The sequence below is a fragment of the Ailuropoda melanoleuca genome, chromosome 7, assembly GCF_002007445.2.
Source record: "Ailuropoda melanoleuca isolate Jingjing chromosome 7, ASM200744v2, whole genome shotgun sequence".
Lineage (NCBI taxonomy): Eukaryota > Metazoa > Chordata > Mammalia > Carnivora > Ursidae > Ailuropoda > Ailuropoda melanoleuca.
In genome coordinates, this window is record NC_048224.1 from 58,802,712 (window position 1) to 58,824,180 (window position 21,469).

The 21,469-nt window shown below is 57.6% G+C and overlaps 1 protein-coding gene across 5 annotated transcripts; it reads right to left on the minus strand.

Moving 5' to 3' along the window:
* Nucleotides 1-42: 42 nt before the first annotated feature.
* On the minus strand, nucleotides 43-21,378 carry STKLD1 (serine/threonine kinase like domain containing 1). 5 transcript variants are annotated; one of them, XM_034664775.1, is made up of 19 exons: nucleotides 21,138-21,378; nucleotides 19,368-19,454; nucleotides 16,357-16,401; nucleotides 14,777-14,851; nucleotides 13,108-13,209; nucleotides 10,983-11,053; nucleotides 10,010-10,125; nucleotides 8,806-8,924; nucleotides 8,148-8,311; nucleotides 7,439-7,569; nucleotides 6,005-6,088; nucleotides 4,525-4,641; nucleotides 4,078-4,218; nucleotides 3,115-3,243; nucleotides 2,324-2,452; nucleotides 2,126-2,254; nucleotides 727-867; nucleotides 331-410; nucleotides 43-181 (listed from the first exon to the last, which is right to left on the minus strand). In XM_034664775.1, the coding sequence occupies exons 1-19, from the start codon at nucleotides 21,150-21,152 to the stop codon at nucleotides 92-94; spliced, it is 1,965 nt and encodes a 654-aa protein (XP_034520666.1). In that variant the 5' UTR covers nucleotides 21,153-21,378; the 3' UTR covers nucleotides 43-91. The 5 variants fall into 5 exon arrangements, with proteins under 5 accessions (XP_034520666.1, XP_034520670.1, XP_034520668.1 ...); XM_034664779.1 differs by lacking the exons at nucleotides 10,010-10,125; nucleotides 13,108-13,209; nucleotides 21,138-21,378 and having other exon boundaries at nucleotides 19,368-19,448; XM_034664777.1 differs by lacking the exons at nucleotides 10,010-10,125; nucleotides 19,368-19,454; nucleotides 21,138-21,378.
* Nucleotides 21,379-21,469: the final 91 nt, after the last annotated feature.

Sequence of the window (21,469 nt, forward strand, 5' to 3'; positions counted from 1 at the left end):
ACCGGGCAGCTCTGGGGTCATACAAGGAAAGAAGGGGCAGGAGAGAAGGCACAGGGAGGTGGGGTGCGGGAGGCAGAGCCGACCGTCGTCCTCAGGGCAGAGCCGACTGTCCTCCCGCGGAGCTGGGTGGCGTGGTGGCTTCCAGCCTTAGGAGCACCGTCTCTGCGTATGAAACCAGCTCCTGGAAAGAGAAGAATCATAAAAACTATACACACAGACTCGAGTTGCTCTGCACAAACCTCTCGTTCTAGGCCCTGGACTCCGTGCCACTGGAATCTGACTGTAGAAGCAGGTGGGAGGCCTGGCTTGTGGGCCCCCGCCGATACTCACGAGGCTGGAGGTGAAGCGCTCCTTGATCTCCTGGACCAGGGGCTGGATGCCGCTGGACACCAGCTCAGGCAGGATCTCCTCTGTGGGCAGAGCAGAGGGTCCTGAGGTCAGGGCGCGGCCAGCCCGATGCCCCCACAACCCCAGCCGGGGCGCTTCTGAGGAGGCCAGCAGGACCAGGCTGGGCCCATCCCCCTCCAGCTCAGCCCGACCCGCACGCTGCCTGGGAGGCTGAGGAGCTGGGTATCCCCCACGGTCAGCGGCGCCTGGTGCCTAGTGTGCTCTCCTGTCGAACCAGCAGGAAGTGATGATGCGGTTCCTTCCCTTCCCCTCACCAGTTAGAGCTGCGAGTGGGGTGCCTCTGACCCCTGGTGTCCGGGAGGGGCGGGGGATTCTCACTGTAGGAAGTCAGGTGGGCCAGCAGCGCACAGATGTTCTCCACCACCTCGGGGTCGTCCTTGTACAGCTGGTACGTCTCCTGGATGAGGTCGAGGCCGCTGCCGCCCTCCTCGGGCACCACCACCTGCAGGGCCGCCAGCTCTGGGGGGCAGGGGGTGTGCATTCACTCCGGCTGCCGATGCTTTGGTGTCCTCTAGCAAGTGGGGTGACGGTGGTACCAAGTTCTTAGGGTCGTTGAGAGAGTCCCAAGCGCTTAGGGTAGCAAGGACCTCAGCCACTGGCAGAGGCGGCCAGTTTCCTGCCGTCTGGGGACATCTGAGGTCGGCGTGCCCCCAGGTGGGACGTGTAAACCCCACCTCCCTCTCTGAGCAGAAGGCTCCTGTCCTCGGGGTGGCCTCAGGCTGTGGGCACGAGAAGTGCTAGAGCGCATCGCAGAGTGCGCCTACAGGGTGGGCGCGGGGGGAGCTCCAGCGCTGCACATGTGCACCCCCAGTTAGGGGTTAGACCCTGACTCTCGAGGGGCTGGGGACCTGTGTAGGTGTTACGCATCAGACCCTTCTGGAGCCTGGGGCATCTGACAATCTGGTAGGATGACTTGAGTGTCCCAGCCAGTAGGTAGGTGGCAAAGCCCGTTCTCTCCCACATGCTGGCCCTGGGCTTTGACCACCCCCTCCTCCATTGCTGAGCCAGGTCCCTTTGCCCTCAGGACCTCAGCCTCCCCTCCTGTCCCCTAAAGGTGGACAACTGATGCAGACCTGTGTGGGTGGGACCTCAGGCTGGGGGAGAGCCCTGGAGCCCAGGGTGTCTAACTGGGAAAGAAGACCCTGCCAGTGCTCCTTGGAGCCTCCGTCCCAGGAGTGAGGGTGGCCACACTCCCTTCCTCGGGCCCAGACAACAGGCTGATAAGCGGACAGAGGCCTGGCCAGCCCTTGGCCCCCAGCCCACCTTGTGCATCTGCCTGGGACACAGAGTTGGCTGAAGCCCCACTCACACCCCAGCTGGCAGCCTTGTCCCATCTGCAGGCCCCAAGTGTCTCCGAGGGGTTGTGGTGCCGTGAACCCGTCACAGTGCCAGGCGCTGTGCACTGAGTAACAGTGTTCCTGTTATGGAGGTGGGACCTGGCTCTTGGGCTGTTCTGAGAAGCCAAACCTGTTAGGGATACCTGTGCAGACCTAGTATGTGTTTGTGGACAGGGAAAGAGAATCACAGTATAGCATTCAGGGGGAAAGCATGTATGGGAAGGTCTCCATGGCAACTTCCGGATGGAGGAGCTGTAGACTGTTCTGTGCCTTTCTCGATTCTTTTGCTTGTGTGTTGGCTTTGTGGGCAGCCGGCAGACATGCCGTGCCGAGTTTTGCCCCCACCTCCTAGTGGTAGCCCCGTCCACAACCGGGCTCACCGGACACCTTCGCGAGGCTGGCCAGTCCCCGGTAGGCTTTGTTCACCAGCGGGACTCTGTCCTGGCACAGCCGGACGCTTCGCAGGAACAGGGCCGCCACGTCTTCAAACTGGTGCTCCCTTATGCAACCTGCGGAGGGCCTAGTTCAGGCCTCGTGGCCTTGTGGGTGGGGCACGCTTCCCAGCCCAGGCTGCTCACCCAGCAGGGACAGCAGCCAGAAGACCGCGCAGCCGGCTTCAGCCATCTCCGCGTCCATGGGGTAGGCGGCCAGCACCTCGGCAATGAGGACCGGGGCTTTCTCCAGAGGGGCCTTGTTCACAATGATAGCTGGAACCAGGGCGGGATGGAGGGGACACGTAGCTCTTGAGTGCACGCAGCAGTGCACATCCCCTCCCTCTCCCCAAGGACAACAGCGCCAAAGTTGTTGGGGAGAGGTCAGGTAAGGGGAGTTTTTGGAGGGTAGGGACACTCTGCCCCCAACTGGTCTTGGGGGACTTTGCACTTGGGATGTGGACAGTGCTCTCTTGTTTCCCAGGCTCTCCGTGGCCTGGAGCCCTCTTTCTCTTAGATCAAATGCCCAGATGGCGGGAAGGCCAAGATGGGGCCTGGAGAGGAGACAGCACAGCCTGGGGGCCCTTTTCTGAAGCTAGAGTAAGAGTAGGGTGCCAAGCGACCATCAGAAACCAGGGACTGCCAGGAAATCCCAGGATGTGTGGCAGGTAGAGAGGTTCCCAGGGCAGGAGCCACCAGAGTCTGAGGACCTACCCCATCAGGACAGGAGGTCCTGCCTCTGCCGGGTGCAGCGCCCCCCCCCGCCCCTTCCCCCGCTGTTTTTCCTCTGCTTCCAGACTCTCAGAGGAGCCTTTTTGTGGGCTCTGCCCCTGAAGTGCTTAAGGGCCAGACCGTGGAGGCCCTTGAAGGCTGTCAGGTGATAAGGGTAGCAGCCCTCCCCACCCCCGGCAGGAGAGTGGGAGGAGGGGCCCCCTCACCGTCCACCATCAGGGCCCAGAGCAGGCTCAGGCCGTTGATGCAGATGTCCCTGTTCGTGGAGAAGGTGCTCAGGTGTTCCAGGATATGCTCAAACAGCCCAGCCTTCTGCAGCTTCTCTGAGGCCGATTCTGTGGGTGGGCCCCAGAATTAGGGCCACGGAGAACCCCTTCCTCCAGGAAGCCTTCCCTGAGCACCGCCTCCTTCCACGGTCCTTGCCCACTACAGGCCCATGGGTCCTGCATTTCTGGGCATTTACTCTGGGCTGATCATACCCAGTGTGGGGCCCCGAAACAAGAGGACATAGTCTGTCCCCTGGGTCACCAGTCCCTATATTGCCCATCCCATGACTGGGCTGGGACCGGCCTCCTGGGTCCACACAGAGCAGGCCTGAGCCTCCTGAGGTGGGAGCAATGATTTCATCTTTCCTGGTGCGTGAGCTGACACCCAGTTTGCCCGATGGCTCTGATGTACGCCTGTTGTCCTGACGTGCATATTCATAGCCCCCCTGCTCACTCCCAGAAGTGGGATCCAGTCAAGCGGGGTGAGGAGCAGAGTGCAGGTGTCCCTCCCTTGGGAGGGACCAGCTGCCCACAGGGAAGAAGCACGCTGACCCAAGGAGGCGGGCGGGGGCGGTGTAAGGTGTGTGTGGCCCTTGGTTCTCCACAGCATCCCCAGTCCTGCCACCCACTGCCTGGTTGGCTGGTGGCCTCAGGAGCACAGGTGCTCCCCTGAAGTGGAGGTGGGCGAGGTGGCAGATGCCACGTGAAGCCTGCAGTGGCACCTGGCACCCAGTCAATGTCTGCATATTTGTGGAGGGAACAGGTGACGCTCACATGGAAGCTTCCCATCAAGAGACAAAACAGGACAAGCATGCGGAACAGAGCCGGCGAAGGCAGTGCAACCGTGCCATCTCGGGGCGCCCCCCCCCCGCCCGCAGAGCTAGGAGGGCCAGGCGGACCCACCCTGGCTGGAGAGGACGGTGAGCAGGCTGTAGACCATGACCACGAGCTGCTCGGACTCGGGGTGGCTCCACGTGCTGCTTAGCAGGACGGAGATGACGGAGCTGTCGCTCGGCATCTCGGCGGCCGGGTCCTGTGCCAGCGCTGCTCGGGCCAAGGGAGATGCCCGGCTTACCTCACACACCTGGGGGTCGTGGGCAGGTAGCCTGCAGGGCTGCTCCCTCCCTGGTTGGGGGGGGCGTGCCCCCACTTTGCCTGGAGAAAGCCAAGGTCAGCCTTGTCCTGGAGCAGGTCCCCATCACTGCTGGTTGCATGGTGGGGTGGAGGACGGAAGGGATAGGCCCTGCCCAGCCCACATGGCCGGTGAGGAAGTGGCCCCAGGCAGCCAGTGCTGGTTTCCAGGGCTCTGCCGGGTCTGGGACAAGGTGCCAGGGTAAGCTCCGCACCCACCTTGACCCAGGCTGCGCAGCAGCAGGGAGCAGGCACACAGCTGTATGTCAAGGATCCTCTCGTGTTGCTTCATGATGGCGATCAACGCCTCTACCAGCTCCATCGGCCAAGGCAGACCTGGCAGGGCCGGGTGGCAGGGGTGAGCCTCGGCCCAGGAGCAGGGGCTGGGAGGGTGTATGGACCAGGGAGCCCATTGCTGCTGGGAGTTTACAAGGCATCGCGCACGGGCCCCTGGACGGACGAGTAGGCGAGTGAAGAGGGTGCTGATTGAGCACCCGACGCGCGGCTGCCCTGGGCACCCCTCTCCCGCAGCTCTCCGAGGTACAGCCTTCCTGTCGCTCTTACAGGTGAGAGAACAGGGTCGGAGAGACGAAAGCACTTGCTTTGAACCCAGCCTGTCTGACTCGAGTGCGTGGCCATAACTGCCCTGAGTGTGGGCGTCTGTCCGCGGGTCTCACGGACTTTCCTTGTGCTGCTGCACGGGGGAGGGGGTGAGAGGCAGTGGTAGGCCGCGGAAGGTTCAGTCCCCACGGTGCCCCTTGCCTGCGTCGGAAGAGTGGGGAGCGAGAGCCCTCCATCTCGGGCTCGCAGTGAGGACAGGCAGAACAAGAGCCCTGGCCCCAGGAGGCCCGGCACAGCTAAGCTGCCTCCCAGTGAGTCTGGCTCCCTCCACTCTCCCCGTGGACTCTTGTGGCCACAGCCTAGCTCCAGAAGGGGTCCAGGGGAAGGAGGAGGGAGAGGGAAAGGCAAGGGGTCAGTGGAACCCGGCCTCTGCCATCTCTGATGCCCCAGCCCCTGGAACAAACCTGTGGAAGGACAGATGGACAGTCGGTCGATGGATGGGTAGACAAATGGACAGATGTGGGGTGGATGGAGGACTGATGGATGGATGAGTGAGTGAGTATAATTTTCAGGCTGGTGAGGCAAGTTGAATGGAGAGATTTTATGAAACACTATTTTGGCAAAATGTGAAAGACAAGAACGCTCCTTGACGGACAGCATTGGGGAGAGACGCTGTCGTGCACTCTTGCTAGGTGGGTAACTGGCAGCATCTGTGACACTGTGAAATATTTATACCCTGAGCACCTAGGAATTTATCCCACAGCAGCGCTCACACAGCATACCAGGGCCCACGCTCCGGGGTATTCAGTGCCGTTTATGCGACTGGACAATTAGCAAGAACCCAGCCATTGATGGAGAGGGTGGAAGAGATGGGATCCTTACTAAGAACCCGTAAGAACCACGTGAGGGCGGGTCGCTACACACTTGCCATACCGAGCCACCCCATCTCCCCCTTCTGCTGGGCAAAAGGGGTGACACGGGAAGAACTCCAAGCAGGTGGGAAGACAAGCAAGCCCCGGAGGTGTAGGAGAGCCCCTCTAGGAGAGCTCAGAGTGAAGGGCCACAGCCCCCCCCCCAGGCCTGGGCCACAAGGTGAGCCCCGGAGGAGCGGGGGAAGGTAGGCGCGTGGGGGGTCTACCTAGCTGATCATCAGGCATTCTTAGGAGTCTCTTCATGGCTCTGAGCTGGACTTCAGGTCTGCTGGAGAAGTTCTGCATGACCTCTGCAGGAGACAGGAGCACATGGGCAGGAGGCTTCAGAGGGCCGGGGCGCCTCGCTGTTCACAGATCCATGCAATAGGGCATGAGGTGGCGCTCTTCTCACCCCCACTTCGCAGGCTTAGCAGCTGGTCCAGAATCAATCCCAAGCCTGTCTTGGATCCTCACTTGAGGCTCAAGACAGCCCAAGCTCTCCCTGGAGCCCAGGGCTCTTTCCACTGCTGCTCTGAGCCTCCCTGCAGGGCTCTTTGCCTTTGATTCATAACAAACGACCCCCGCCCCCACAATGAGCGCAGTGTCCGACTGTGCACATCGGAGACCCCTTCCTTATCCCGTGGCCGACTCCGAACCCCTCCTCCACCCGTGTCGGGCCACCGTGCACCTTGGAGCGGCCCACAAATGGGCCCTGTGGTGCTCCTTACTTTAGATGAGCAAACAGGCTCAGAGAGGGCGACTCGCTCAAGGCCGCTGAGCTGGTGGGTGATGGGCTTCCATCGGACCCAGCTGCCTGCCTCCAAAGCCCCAGCCATAAGATGCGGGGAAACAGAAGCTAGGGCCTAGAGAGCGTCCCTTCCCCGGAAGTGGGGGCAGAGGCGGCAGATGGGGGAGGAGTCCCCTGTCACAAGCAACCAGTGCAGGGCGCCAGGGACGGAGAGGAGGGAGTGAGCAGAGCACCCAGAACACAGAGGGATGGGTGGTGGAGTCGCACTCGACTGTAGGTGGCCTGTAGACCCACTCTTCACCCAAGACCCTGGGGTGGGGGTTGTGCAGTCCCTGTGCTGGGAGCTGCGAGGAGCCCCCCACGAGGGACATGTGGTGGAGACAAGGTGCTATGTGGTGAGCGAGCACTGTGCCAGGTCACTGGCGGCACCCTCAGCGGAGGCCTGCCCGTGTCCCACGGCAGACGGAGCCCCTGCAGGGACGCGCCTGCCCATCCAGGGCCACCGCCGTGCCCACTCCCGTGGCTGGGCGTGTAGAAGCCACACAGAACGGCGGCCAAGTGGAGCAGCTGCACTGGGCACGGGGATCACCGTGTGCCAGGGTGTGAAGCAAACAGCAAGGGCTCCAGGGGTTGTGACAGTGGGGGGCTGTCCAGCTGTCATGAGGACTGTGTAGCAGGAGGGGAGGGGAAACAGACGGGCCAGGCATTTAGATGAACCGTGGTATAGGTGACAGGAGCGAGGGAGGGTACCCTGAGCAATACGGTGCCTGGGGTGGGATGGAGGGGAGAGCCGCGAAGCCTTCCAACCCCCCGGCCACGTGTCAGGAGCACTCCAGGGTAGGACTGCACTGACACCACCCGCCCCCCAGAGCTGAAACAACAGTTCCCTCCCCCTCTGGGTCCCCACCATCACCTAAAATGCTGGCCACGTTACTTTCCAGCAGCAGGTCGGTGACGAAGGCAGGTACCACCTGCTGGTGCAGGGTCAGTGTGACACTGGAGGACCGGAAGTTGCTGTTCACAAAGGTGATGTGGATCACATCCCTGGAGAGGAGTGGAGACGGGATGAGCTCTCTGTGGGGCTCCCATCTGCAGGCCGCCAGGCAGACCCCCGGTCTCCACCCTCCTGTTTGGGATTCCATTTGGTCGCACCTCTCCGCTGGTGCCAGCACGCCCAGCTGGCGCCCAGCAGTCCCACCTCCAGGAAGGGCCCGGGCTTGCTCCCGGGTGCGGGGCACGGGGGTGGTCCCCGTCCTCCATAAAATATGTTGAACAATCAGATTTTACGACTGTGTTGGTATAAAGGCGAAGAGAACCCAGGCTGGATTCACTGCTGTGTGTTCCTTCCTTCCTTCTCGTTTTAAGATAAACTCCAATTAAAACACGCTGCTGGGCCTCAGGGATCTCCGCGCTGGGGGGAGAAGTCGGCTGTGTCGGCCCCAGGGCTCAGAGGTATGCCTGCCGCTACTGCAGTTTGGGATGGGCCACACTCCGAAAAGCCCAGTGGGCCACGGAGGAGTCAGCGCGCTTGTGGCATTAAAGTGGCCGTGTACGGAGGACGGCGGAGAGATGGCGAAAGACGCACGGAAAGATCAAAATGCAGCCGCAGCCCCTGGGCTCACCTGACCGTTATGCGCTCCGAGGGGTTGATCTGCAGCATCAAAGGCAGAAGAGAACGGAAGGTCTCCACATCGGGGATCTTCTTCTCCTCCATGGTCTGCAGGACACCTGTCAGGCCTTCCGGGACGCTCCGGATGGACTTTCGCAGATGCATGGCTTCTACTCTCTGAGGGGACGCAGACAGCACTGCTCCATCGGCCCAACCCCGACCGTGCCCCAGGGCGAGCTGGCAAGAGGGCCAGAGGTGGGAAGACTAGGGACGTGAGCCTGCACAGCCGCCCGGGGTCCCGAGGTGCCATCAGGCCCCCCGGGGTCCGGTTTCCTTGGTGTGCCTCCCACCATGCGCCGACTGGTGCACCTGAACTCGCTTTTCTCATCCATAAGGAGGCAGGGAGACCCCCATGAGGGCTAGCCATGGGGCGGTTTGAGTATCTCAGTCATCTGCATCACCACGCCAGGGCCCCAAAGGCCAAACATTGAGTTCGGGGTGCCCCAGCAGGCGGGATGGGGGTTTCCACACAGCCCCTTGGAGGGACAGAGCTAGGCAGGAGAGTGCAGGTGGGGAGAATGTGCCCCCATTGAGCCAAGGTGAGCAGAGTCAGTTTTCTGGGGATGTGGGGTGCAGGGTGTGGGGGGAGGGGCAGGCGGAAGGCAGCTCACATTTATGAAGGAGCAGCTGACCATGTCGAGAATGATGCAGCCCAGGGACCAGATGTCCGATTTCTGGCTGAAGGAGAAGTTGAGAGCTTCAGGGGCCATCCAGGACTTCTGAAAAGGGTCTGTTGGCAGGAGAAGGTGTCAGATGCGTGAGTCCTGTGCTCGATGGGGGAGCAAGCAGCTCAGAAAGGGAGGGGAGGTAGAGATGCCATCTATGGAGGGAAAGGACGAGGGCGCCGGTCTTCAGCCAGCGAGGCTGCCCACCTGGGCATGTGCCCAACCAGGCTGACCCCTGTGTGCCCACGCACATCTCTGGGCCTTATGTGGCTGCAGATGTGGTTCAAAAGAGGCCTGTGCCAAGAAGGCTGGAACTTCCATCCTCTTTAAACATCTTGCTCCTCTAGAGGTCGGACTGTTGCCTCTAAAGGGCAGAACGCCCGTTGCCCCACCCTAGTTTCTAACCCTGAACCCCAGAGAAGGAGCCTCAATACAGGGTCAACAGTCTGTTAGTTCCTGTGGGACCTCAGCAGCCCCTCCCCCTCTGGACCGTCGTTCCTCAGCCAAACAGAAAGGGGTGGACTCCAAGGACCCCGGCCGTCTACACCTCTGGCAGCTCTCCCCACTCACCCGTCCATCCACCCATCCGTCCATCCGTGCATATATCCTCTGTGCACGCAGGACTCTGAAACTCTCAACTGTGCTTACTGTCTCCGTCCCTGACGGCTGGTACCGGCTTGAAGACCGGCTCCCTCTGCGCCGCCGTCTTTTCAAAGGAAGGAGAACCCACCGCCCCTTCCTCCCCACATCTGCCATCTCCTTGGTGATTTTTAGGACTCAGTAAAGTAATCCAGCTCTCACCAGTGTGTGGCATCCACTAGCCCCCATCTCCTTCTAAGGGCCATTCTTCTCCTTCCATGAAGGTTAACATTTTCTGGGTGTCTTTTGGATCCTGCCTGCATGCACCCACCCCCCGGCATGGTGGTCCTCCTGCTCAGTTACAACCCAGGCAAGGGGGTCTCTTTGGAGCCCACATAAGCCCACGGGGGTCTGTGGGAACTTCTGAGCAAGGAGAGGTTTGATGTTGCCTTGTTCCAGCTCCAGCCGCTGCCCTCTGGACTCCAGGAGGGTCACCCCACTTGGGTGAATGGCCCCTCCCCCACGGCTCCCCAGCCACTCCTGTCCCACAGCCCGGGAGGACCCTGGCCACCTTCCTCTGCACGGATGTTCCACTTGGCTTTGTCTGTCATCAGTGCGTGGGAGCTCAGGTCCTGTAATTTGCAGTGGTTGGTGCTGACAAGGGCTATGTTGGAGGGCTTGAGATTCCTGAAACCAAGAGGCAGGACCTTCCTCTGGGGGCCTGCCCACCTTTCCACCCACCACCTGCAGGCCACACAACCCTCCCAGGGTGGGGGCCGGTGCACCCTGAACCTCATGCCCTGCTCCCCACCCCACCCAGTTCTGCCCTTCTCTCAACAAACGTCCCCTTTGCAGCCCAGTTTTTAAATAGTGTTTCCTACAGAAATAAAATACACTCAGTTATTTTAAATTGCAAAACAACAAGCCAACTACAAGTAGGAAAATACCCAATCCTTCTGCCGTTTTTCTGCCAACATCTGCTCACCTCCCTCCAGATCTCAGCTATGCATTTGTTTGGGGGGCTGTTTTCAACCATTCTGTAATGTTCAGTGACATTAACACTAAATCATGGGCATTTTCTTTGTCCATAGGATCCACATGGTTCTTCTCTCCTCCTTTAGATCTGATGCTGATCCAATCTGCAGCCGTTCCCAGCCCATGCAGACTGTGGATGCCACGGCCCTGCCGCTGGTGGGTCTAAAGCTCAGCCCCGGGGAGAGCTGCAGCCCGCCACCTGACCAGAGGCCACGGCGCGCAGCCTAATTGCTTCCTTCCTAGTGCTGTTATCGGGCTGCTCACCCTGCACTTTAGAACCAACCTGCCCCGGTCAGCGTCCACTCATGAAGCTGGGTGAATCACTGCAGGTGACGTGGAGGGGGCAGCATTCTCTGTAAGCCCGGGAGGGGCTCTGGAAAGGGGCCCGTGCTTATCCTGGCGGCGCTGACCCCGGCCACACCTCTCTGCCCTGATCCTGCCCAGGGGTATGGGCGCCCGAGGGAACTCTGCGCCCTTTCTCCTGAAGCAGCCTGGCCACCCGCAGTCACCTGTGGATGATGTCCAGTTGGTGCAGGTACTCCAGCGCGTCCAACACCTGGCCCAGCACGTTCTGCATCCACTGGGGAAAGAGCGAGAGATGCCATGATTGGAGGGGGGGTCTCCCGGCAGCTGGCTGAGGCAGGTCAGCGACCCCTCAAAGCAGCCAGCGGGATCATGGAATGTTCTCTCCTTGCTTCTTTGGATGGACCCAAAGCTACAGAAAAGCTCAGAGCCAGTGCAAGAGATTTCTGCCTCAGGTCCCTTTCAGGCTAAAGTGCGCGGGGCTCTCCAGACAGGACAGCCATGTCAGCCAGGGCAACGCCCTCTTTTACAGACCCCACACTCCTGTCCCCATACCAGAGATACTCCAACCTGGGCCCCACCCCTTGTGGCTATCAGAGATATGGAAGCCTTTATTGCCTACTTGGGGCTTGCCTCTCTATGTCATTAGAAGGAAAAGAGCTCTGACAAAGAACGTTCTGGAAACGCTGTGTGTCAGAAATGAGATCCAGCTGGTTTCCAGAGCAGTGATTTTCAAACCAGGTTCCTGGGAACCCTAGATTCTACCCAGGGGTGTCAGAGAGGGGCTGAGTGAACAGGACCCCAGGCTTCTTCCCATCCACCTTCCACCCGTCCTCCCACGCCCCTTGATTAGAGTAGCTTTGCCTTCCTTGCTGGGTTTCTGAGCACATGTTGTGCTTGAAAGGGTTCCACCAGTAACAGAAAGTTTGAAACCCACTCCAGAGCCTACTTCTGAGGTCCACGTTGGGAGAGGAGCCACGTGCCCCTCGGAAGCCCTCAAGGGCAAGATGGTGCCCAGAGGCCCCCCGAGCAGAGGGATGCTCAGAGCAAAAGCAGGCAGAATTTACTTGGGGTGGATCATAGCCCTAATGTGAAAGCGAAAACGACCTAGCTCAAAAGACAACAGGGAAATATCTTCATGACCTTGGGGCAGGCCGGGCTCTCACACAGGCTCAAAGGCACTAACAGTAAGAGAGGCATTGATAAACTGTCTTCATTGCAATTAAGAACTTCTGGGGGCGCCTGGGTGGCTCCGTCAGTGAAGCATCTGCCTCTGGCTGAGGTCATGATCCCGGGTCCTAGGATTGAGCCCCGCGTCAGGCTCCCTGCTCACCCCCCCCCCGCTTGTGTGCACGTGTGCTCTCTCTCTCAAATAAATAAAATCTTAAAAATAAGAAGAGCTTCTGTTCATCAAAAGACACGATTAAGAAAGTGAACTGGCCAACCACCGACTGGGAGAAGACACTCTGGATGCCCATATCCACAATATGTAAAGAACATCTACAGATCAATAAGAAAAGACAAACCACCCCAATGTTTAAGTGGACAAAAGACTGGAACAGGCACAAAATCCAAATGGCTAAAAAGCACTCCCTGTGATCACTCATGATAACTCAAGTTAAAATGCAATTTTTAATTAAAATGAAAAAGACAAGTGTTGGCCAGGAAGTAGGAACTAGAAGGCTTACACCTTGTGCTGGGAGTAACTCCAAGTCAGCCGGACCATCCTGGACACTGGGATATCCACTAAAGCTGCTCTACAGTCCAACAACCGCCCGCCCAGGGGTTCGTCCAGAAAAGGTGAGCGTTGAGGTCCGCCCGCCAGTAAGCACACCCAGCAGTGTTCATGGCAACGGCCTCAAACTGGAAGCCTCCTGCAGGATCACAGCGCTAGGCTATGCACAGACCAATGGGGCCACACGATGGGGTGGCACCAAGCCATGAGGGGATGATTTCCTGACACACTCATGTAAGAGACCAGACACAAAAGGCGACATGCTGTGTGAGGCCATTACTGGGGACTTCGGGGCAGGCAGGAGGATCTCTGGAGACAGAAGTCCAACCGTGGGCATGGTCAGGGACTTCTGGAGCTCCGGGCATGTCTTGATCTGGGGGAGGTTATGTGGGTGTCTGCCTGCGTACAAAGTGCCAGGCTGTGCACTTAAGACTTGTGCATGCTACGCCCTGCAAACACTTTCACACATAAATGGAAGAAAAAATTGGGCCAGACTCCAGTAGTCTCTGCCCTCCCCTCTGCCCCGTTGCCCCGATTGAATGATTGAACCTGTGACATCAGAAGGCCCAGGTGGTCCCCAGGCCCGGTGTCCTTACTTCAGAGTCAATGACTGTCCTTGTCTCCCTCTTCTTCTCAATGACCTTCTGAAAGCTTTCATCGTTGTACTCCATCACCAGGCAGAGGAACAGAGAGGAGATCTGATGGGGACATGAGGCCTTAGCCAGATGCCACGGTCCTGGTCCCCAGATGCCCAGGCCTGGGTGCATCTGCGAAGTTCCCTGCCCCAGGGCCTCCCTCCACTGGGCCACCATCTGCAGTGGCTGTGGGAGCATTGCCAGCGGTGGGGTATGAGCCCCTCACTGGCAGCTCCTGCTCACTCCTCTAGCCTCATCTACCCTCTCCTTCCCGCTGTGCCCCGGTTCCATCTACACGAAGCCCCTCGGACTTTTCTGAAAGTGGCCCAGGCCTTCTGGCCACAGCACACACACAACCCTGTGCCCGGGACCCTGCCTCTTCCCAGGGTAACTATTTATTCTTTAGGGCTTAGCTTCGGTCCATTTCCTCCCTCAGAAGAGCCTGCCCGGAATGGGATTCCAGCAGACCAGGTCAGGGGCCTCAGCTCAGAGCTCTCACGGGACCCTGTTTTTCCTTCCACAGGGAAATGTCCTCTTGGCTTTTCTGTGTCTCCTTGAGAGTGTTACAGGGTGCTCAGAAAATACTCATCACACAGTGATGGCCCCTCCCTAAGGCTTTTCTCAGGGCCCAGCTGGAGAAGGGGACGTGTATGAGGGGACCTTCCACTCCTGCTCAAACCCTTGGTTGTCTGCCCCAGACGAGGGCCCTAATGTGGAGGTCCAGTTACGGTCTGACACTACCCAGGAAGCCTTGCAGCCTCCCTTCACCTCTGGGCCCCCCGCCCCACCCCTGCTCGACCTCCCCCTCAGTCCCATTTGGAATAATTTGCAAGATTCTGGAGCCCTGTAAAGACAAAAGTCCTATAGCCTACAGGCTGAAGTATAGGGCTTGGGGCCTTACAAGACCCTGATTTGAATCCCACTTAGCTGTGTTTTTTGTTTGTTTGTTTGTTTTGGGCTTTTCTCCCCACTCGGCTGTTACTAGCTGTGCGGTCTTGGAGAGCTCCTTAACCTCTCTGAGCCCCAGGGGAATGAGGATGGTACTTCCAACCCTGCAGATCTCCCCAGGTCTGAACATGACCACGCAGCTAGTTAGTAAACTGCAGGAGCCACACAAGTCAAAGGTCGAGAGGCCCAGGACAATTTGATGCTAAATACCGGGGAGAGCAGGGACCGACTTCCTGTAACGCCTGCTCCTTACACCTCCTTCCACGGAAGTCAAAAGCTCCACCTTCAGAGGGCAGACTCACGGAGCCTTTGGCTGCAGGACGAGCTCAGGAGCTGAAGGCACAGGGCACCGGAGTCAGGGCTACCCAGCTTCGCCTCCTGGCTGGGCCACGGACTGGGTAGGCACCCAGGACGAACTTGTTTCTCTTAGCTTCTATTTCTTCTTTAAAGTCATCTAGCAACCCCCCCCCCACGCTGAGACTCTTGGGGGCTCATATGAGATGATGCCCGGAGAGCCCCCGGCAGGGCCCCCAGGAAGTGCTGAGACAGGGGCAGCCACATTCAGAGTCACCACCATTACGGCTCGGGGGTTATAATGGCATCGGGGTGCCCTGTGCTCAGCTCGCTTGCTCCTGGCGCCACTGCCCGGCCGCTGAGCCTGAAGGTGTCCCCTCCGACCCACCTCGCTCTTCCAGATGATGAAGAGCTCCCGGTATACGGAGACGTGGGCATGCTGGAGCCTCAGCAGCGGCATCAGCTGCGGGGACATGGGGCAGAGGAAGTGGAGACGTTCCAGAGACGCTGCTTCTCAGGAAGTGCTTCTGTGCTGCGTGTCCCAACCCAGGCACAAGCTCCAGCTCTGCAGAGGCCTGGGGAGGGGGTGCGGGGAGGGGGTGCAGCCTGGTGCTTCGGAGCCAGACGGGCTGGTGTGGGTCCCGTCTCTCCAGCAAGTGCGGGGAGCCTCAAGCCTCATCTGAAAACGGCAGTAACAGTGGTATCTGCCCCACGGGGGAGTCGAGGGCCAATGTGAGCTGCTGCAGGCAAAGTGCCTAATGCCGAGGACAGAAAGCACAGTCGGGGGCAGCTGGAGAAGGCAGTGTGGCCCAAGGGAAGTGGGACACTGTTGTATTTGCACCCAGTTTGCCTCCTGGGTGGCGCGCCCTCGAGGCCCCAGGGCCCCGCTCCTGGATGAAGGTGCTTGGAGGACCCACACAGTCGGGCTGCAGCCGTGGCTGCCGTGGCCACCAGGAGCCAGGGGGACAGCCACTGGTGGTGGCAGGCTGGCTGCGAGAGCAGGTCCCCTAGTGGGCTGGGGACGGGAACAGGGATGTGCACAGCTGTGGTGGTGTGGGGGCTGTGGGAGGGTCTCCCACAGTCTCTCTACTTTGTCAGGATGTGGTCGGGGTCCTTCGCTGTACAGTAGTCACACTGTGGACCGGACTGCTGTTTGTTGGCCAAGCTCAGGAGCCGGGGATTCCGGAAAGAAGGCAAACAAGTAACCGTTAACTAGGAGGGATATGTTTGCTTCATGGGAGATTCAAGAGAAACAAAGAAAAACTGCTCAAAGCCTTTGTCCAGCAAATCCAAGTGCATGTGGCTGTCATTGCTGTTGTTCTCTAGCAGGATGTTCTTTTTTTTTTTTTTTAAAAAGATTTTATTTGACAGAGATAGAGACAGCCAGCGAGAGAGGGAACACAAGCAGGGGGAGTGGGAGAGGAAGAAGCAGCCTTTCGGGCGGAGGAGCCTGACGTGGGGCTCGATCCCAGAAAGCTGGGATCATGCCCTGAGCTGAAGGCAGATACTTAATGACTGTGCCACCCAGGCGCCCCTATACCAGGATGTTCTTGTTGGTTCTGACTGGCCCATTGAAGGAATGTGAAAGAATGTACATTTTCTTTGTTAAGATGATTCTGTAGTTCCCACATTTTCTCCTGTAACTAATATTTTTATAATTGAAGGAACAATATTTTAAAAGATGGTTCTTGGTTGATTAGCCTAGGGCCCTGGCCAACACGGAAACTTTATCTTCTCTGAGAACGTATATTCTAAGTTGTCTGCACCTGGATTTAGAAATGAATGTTTTGGGTACAGACTCCCTTCATGACCTGGGGGTTTCTGGCTTCATAGCATGGGGAAAGAACTGGTTCTGACCCTCCATGCCTTCACTGAGGCTCCCATCCAGTCATTCTACAGGAGAGGACAGAACAGTCTCTGTGTGTTCTGCAAAATGTCCCGTAGAGAGGGAACCACCCAGAGAATTACCTCCTCCAGAGCCTCGTTGGCCTGATGTTCATCAATACATTCCACCTGTGGGGTACAAGAGCGCCACCTTAGTAAACATGCCGTCAGACCAGCACCGTCATCACCACCATCATCACCACCATCACCACCATCATCATCATCACCACCATCATCATCATCATCACCATCATCATCACCATCACCACCATCATCATCATCATCACCATCACCCTCACCACCATCATCACCACCATCACCACCATCATCATCATCATCATCACCACCATCATCATCATCATCACCATCATCATCACCATCATCATCACCATCACCACCATCATCATCATCCTCACCATCATCATCACCATCACCACCATCATCATCATCACCATCACCACCATCATCACCACCATCATCATCATCATCACCACCATCATCTTCATCATCATCACCATCATCATCACCATCACCACCACCATCATCATCATCACCATCATCATCATCACCATCACCACCATCATCACCACCATCACCACCACCATCATCATCATCATCATCACCATCATCACCATCACCATCATCACCATCACCACCACCACCATCACCACCACCGTCATCATCATCACCACCACCACCACCATCATCATCACCACCACCACCATCATCACCAACCACCACCACCACCATCACCACCACCGTCATCACGACATCACCACCATCATCATCACCATCATCGTCACCATCATCATCATCATCACCACCACAATCATCACCACCATCACCACCATCACTACCATCATCACCATCACCGCTATCATCATCATCACCACCACCATTGCCAGCATCACCATTTCATCACCATCATAATCACCACCATCATTATCATAATCATCACCACCACCACTACCATCATCACCATCACCCCTATCACCATCACCACCATTGCCAGCATTACTATCTCATCACCATCACAGTCATCGCCACCACCATCACCTTCATCACCATCACCACCACCAACATCACCATCATCAATCACCATTGCCATCACCATCAGCACCATCATTATTCACAGGTGTGCCAGGCTTCTACCACATGGCACCAGACGAGGCCCGGAGATATTCCTAAGTCAGGGATCCAAAAATGCTCTGATGAATGAGAATATCTTTGTTCCTGTTGCAAGGATAAATTTGGGGTAGCATAATATAAACCCTGACCAATCATTAGAAGATCCATCTCAGACCATCTTGAAAGCAGAGAAGAAAATAATGTGTTGCCCTTAAAGCCAAACAGCCCTGCTCTGGTTGGCACACATCAACCTCACTACTTCATTCCTTATCCAAATTGGAAAGACTGTCGCTGTCACTGAAGGTGGGGCAGGGGGGGAATGCATGGGGAGGGAAAGGGTGATTGGTGGGAAGGGCAGCATCAAGCTTCGAGTCTCTGACGTCCTTGGTGGCAAAGACAGCAGGCGCGTACTATCACCGCATCTAATACCAGACCCTCGCCCAGAGCTTCTGCTCTTAAGACCTCCGAATGACCACCTCTTGTGACTGGGGGTGATCACAGATGAAAATGCAGAGGCAGTGGCTTATTCCCAGGTCCTTACAGACCCCAGATACAGCAGCAGAGAGTCTGTCTGTCTTCCCTTCCTCCTGTGCCAGGACTCATGCTTATAGATGAATTGGGCCAAAACATACGGAAAGCCTTCGACATGTCACATCTTTTGACCTAGAAGCCCCGCCCCTAGGAATTTATCCCAAGGATATCATGGATCCTCAAAAAAATTGCTTTTCAGAGTTGTTTATACAGAGTGAAGAATCAAGAACAGACTAAGTGCTTATCGTACACGAGGGGATGGTTGGGTCAGTTACAGCACATGGAGCCGATGGGGTCACGCGACCACCACAGCCAGGAGAGGAGGAAGTTGTGTCAGTGGCATGAAATGGTGTTTGTAACACACTCAGTGTGAAAAGGTAGTTATCAATCTCTGTGGCATTCTTGTCAAAACAAAGTTTATACATGCTTAGGGAAAAGACTAGAAGGAGACACAAATCCCCACCTGCACCCGACCTCCATTTTTTAAAAAAAGAAAAGACTGACTGGCTTTTTAAAAAGCTCCTTGATTGCCCAGAAGGCAGTGGGCTCCTGCCCCACCGGCCCGGCCCGTGATGAGACAACGGGGCCGGCCTGCAGGGGAGCAGGAGGAAGGTAAGGACTCTAGGCTCAGCTCCCTCAGGTAGAGGCTGGAGGCCTGGCTGAGCAGAGGTGGCCCCAGCAGCTGATGTCAACGAGGCTCCTCCATGTGCACCGTCAAACCAATCCCATGGTCTCCCAGCCACCACCATGCGCCACGAGGGGGTGCCGGGGACTCTGTTTTAAGGCAGCTCTCTTCTCCTACACCCTCTGTTCAACTGGACCACCCTGACTTAGACACACAAAGCGCTCTCCCCCCGCAGGTCCGTACCCCACCCTGCCATGCCAGCCTTGGTGAGGAGGTAGTGGAAGGGCCCAGGGCCCGACGTCCTGCCCTTAGCCTTGTGTGACCTTGGGCAAGCCCCTGCCCGCCCCTCCTCCACCCCAGTCCTGGCTCTCCTTTGGTAAAAAGGTGACCCCGGTGAGGTAAGCCTGAATTCAAATGCTCTTGGGACCTGTGCAACGTTGGCTAGCCTGCAGCCTCGCCAAGCCTCCCTGCCCTTGGCTGTAGAGTGGGGGCCACGGTTCCTGCTTCGCAGGGTTGGCGGGAGACTGAATGAGATGAGCCCGGCAGGAAGCACATGCTGAATAAACGGTAGGTGTGGCTGCCGTGGTTGTTGAAGTAAAAACGGACACCTTCCTACTCCAGCCAGGCGAGAGAGCCAGGTGTGCCGGGAAGCCCGAGGAGCCTCAGGCCACCCCATGTCTACTCTCGACTGGATCTGCCTCTGTGACTGACGGCAGAGAGGAACCCGCTGCCACATCGGGAAGCCCTCCTCCAACACGGGGATGCCGAGTGGATGTCTGGGGGAACCACCCACACGGGAGCCCCCTCTTACTTGCTTTATCACATGCTTGACTTTGTTTTCTGTTTCCTCCACCACCAGGTTCACCCCCAAGGCCCCAGGACTCATCTGGCCCAAAATCTACCAGCAAGAGAAAGAGAAGCTTTCAGGAAATGCACGTGACTTTGCACTTTTCAAAGTACGCTCAGCCCCATCACCTCTCCTGCCGCAACTTCTCCTGCAGGCTGGCAGAGTGAGTGTCTCCACCACGTTTTGCAGAGAAGGAAATGCCCAGAACTCTGAGGAACCTGAGCCCATCTCTCTGGGGCCAATTCTGGAGCCCTTTCCACCACCCTATACCGCTTCTCCAACGTGCAACAGGGACCCGTGGGCATCCAAGAGCTGGCACCCCCCTGGAGCAGAGCTTTATTCACTGTCTCTAGCCACCTATGATTCTAGCTTCCAACACCCACCTCCGAACTGAGCATCCAAACCAAAAAACTAACTGGCCCATAATTGGTGCATAGTCACAGCCATGTGTGGCCTGGCCCTGTGCCAAGCACTCTACAGCCACCGCCTGTGAGCAGCACTATTGCTATCTCCATGTTCATGTCAGAGGAAATCGAGGCACATGGCTCGAGGTCCTTGTGTCTGAGGCTAGAGTGCTAATAAGCGAGCTGGCCTGGATGGGACTCGAACTCTGGGGTCTGACTCCGCAGCCTGTGGTTTGAAGCAAACCTGCAGAGACGGGGCTGCCATGTCAGAACTCTGTGCAGGGAGGCCAAGGGCCACGGGGTGGGGCAGACGCTGGGATTACTCTGTCAGAGGATGGAAGAGGCCTGGCAAGGCACAGAGGAGTGGATGCAGGAGATGGAATCCTGAGTCTAGGGACTCTCAGAGTCCAGGCAAGTCTTGGATTCTGTGATCCAGCCCCTGTGGGTGGCCTGCATCCTGCTTCGGGAATCTGGGGACAACGCCCGAAGCAGCTTATGCCAGTCTCAGAATGCACATGCCTCGGCCCTCTTCAGTGGCAGGTTAAACAGTAAAACACACTCGTATCTCAGATGGAGTCTATTGTTTTTTCCTGAAAAAGTAACTTTGCCTTTAAAATTCTCTGGCCCCCAGAAACTCATCTCCTTTACCACTGGCTGACTCCCCAGCTGTCCTCCCACACAAACAGAGTTCTCTCAAAGTGAGAAAAATCTAACTTACAAATTGTTTTCCAATTAATGACATCTTTACAAAGACTGAATCTAACATTTAACGAAGTTGACATATTATGTATAGAAGCAGTTAATTAAACATTCATTCATTTTTATTTTGCAGATTTTCTTTTGTTCTGTGAATTTTTCATATCTTACACATTTTCACAAGCTCTGGAAAAGGCCCAAGTCCTCCTACCTGGGACTAGTGATGGCCTGTGTTAGGAGTTTGGGGGGCTCCTGATTCTGAATTTTGGACGCTTTAGGGTGTCCTGTCTCCATGGGCCCAAGGAGAGGTGGAGGAGGGAGAGGGGAGCTCTCTTCCATCAAGTATTCAGACAGTCCTTCATTTCATCCATCCTTTTAGAGAGGGGGGTAAACTGAGGCCCGGAGAGGCAAAGGGCACCCGGGAGGTCACCTATGGAGGTACCAGAGGTCACCCTACGCGCTGGAGGCAGACCCTGGCCTGGGGTGGCACCTGGCCATTGGCCACCTCTCCGGGGGCTGTGACCGGTAAACCAGTAGGGGGTTGGGGAGATGGCAGGAGGTCCAGGTCCCTGGCTCGCCCCAAACCGGCGGGTTCTCGTCACCCCTGCCTCCCCACCAGGGAACAACTTGGCACCTGGTACTTCTCCATAGTGTCTCCAGGAGAGACTCCCAGTCTCCTCTCCCTCCGCAGGGCGATAGGGGTGCGCCCCTAGCCCTAGCCCGCGCGCTGGTCCTCGACTGAGAGCATGCTCAGTAGAGGCGACGTCCGGGCGAGCACCCCATCCCCCACCCCGGGGGCGACCGCCAGCCCCAGGTGTGTCCGCCGGAACTGTGTGCACCGGGGCTCCCGCACGCGCCTCCAGCGGGATGGCCCTCCTGGCCTGGTGGCCTCAAAGCGCGCCACGGGCGGGGCCTGAGGATGGTGGGCGGGGCCTGAGAGCGCGGCGGGCGGGGGCGGGCGGGGGC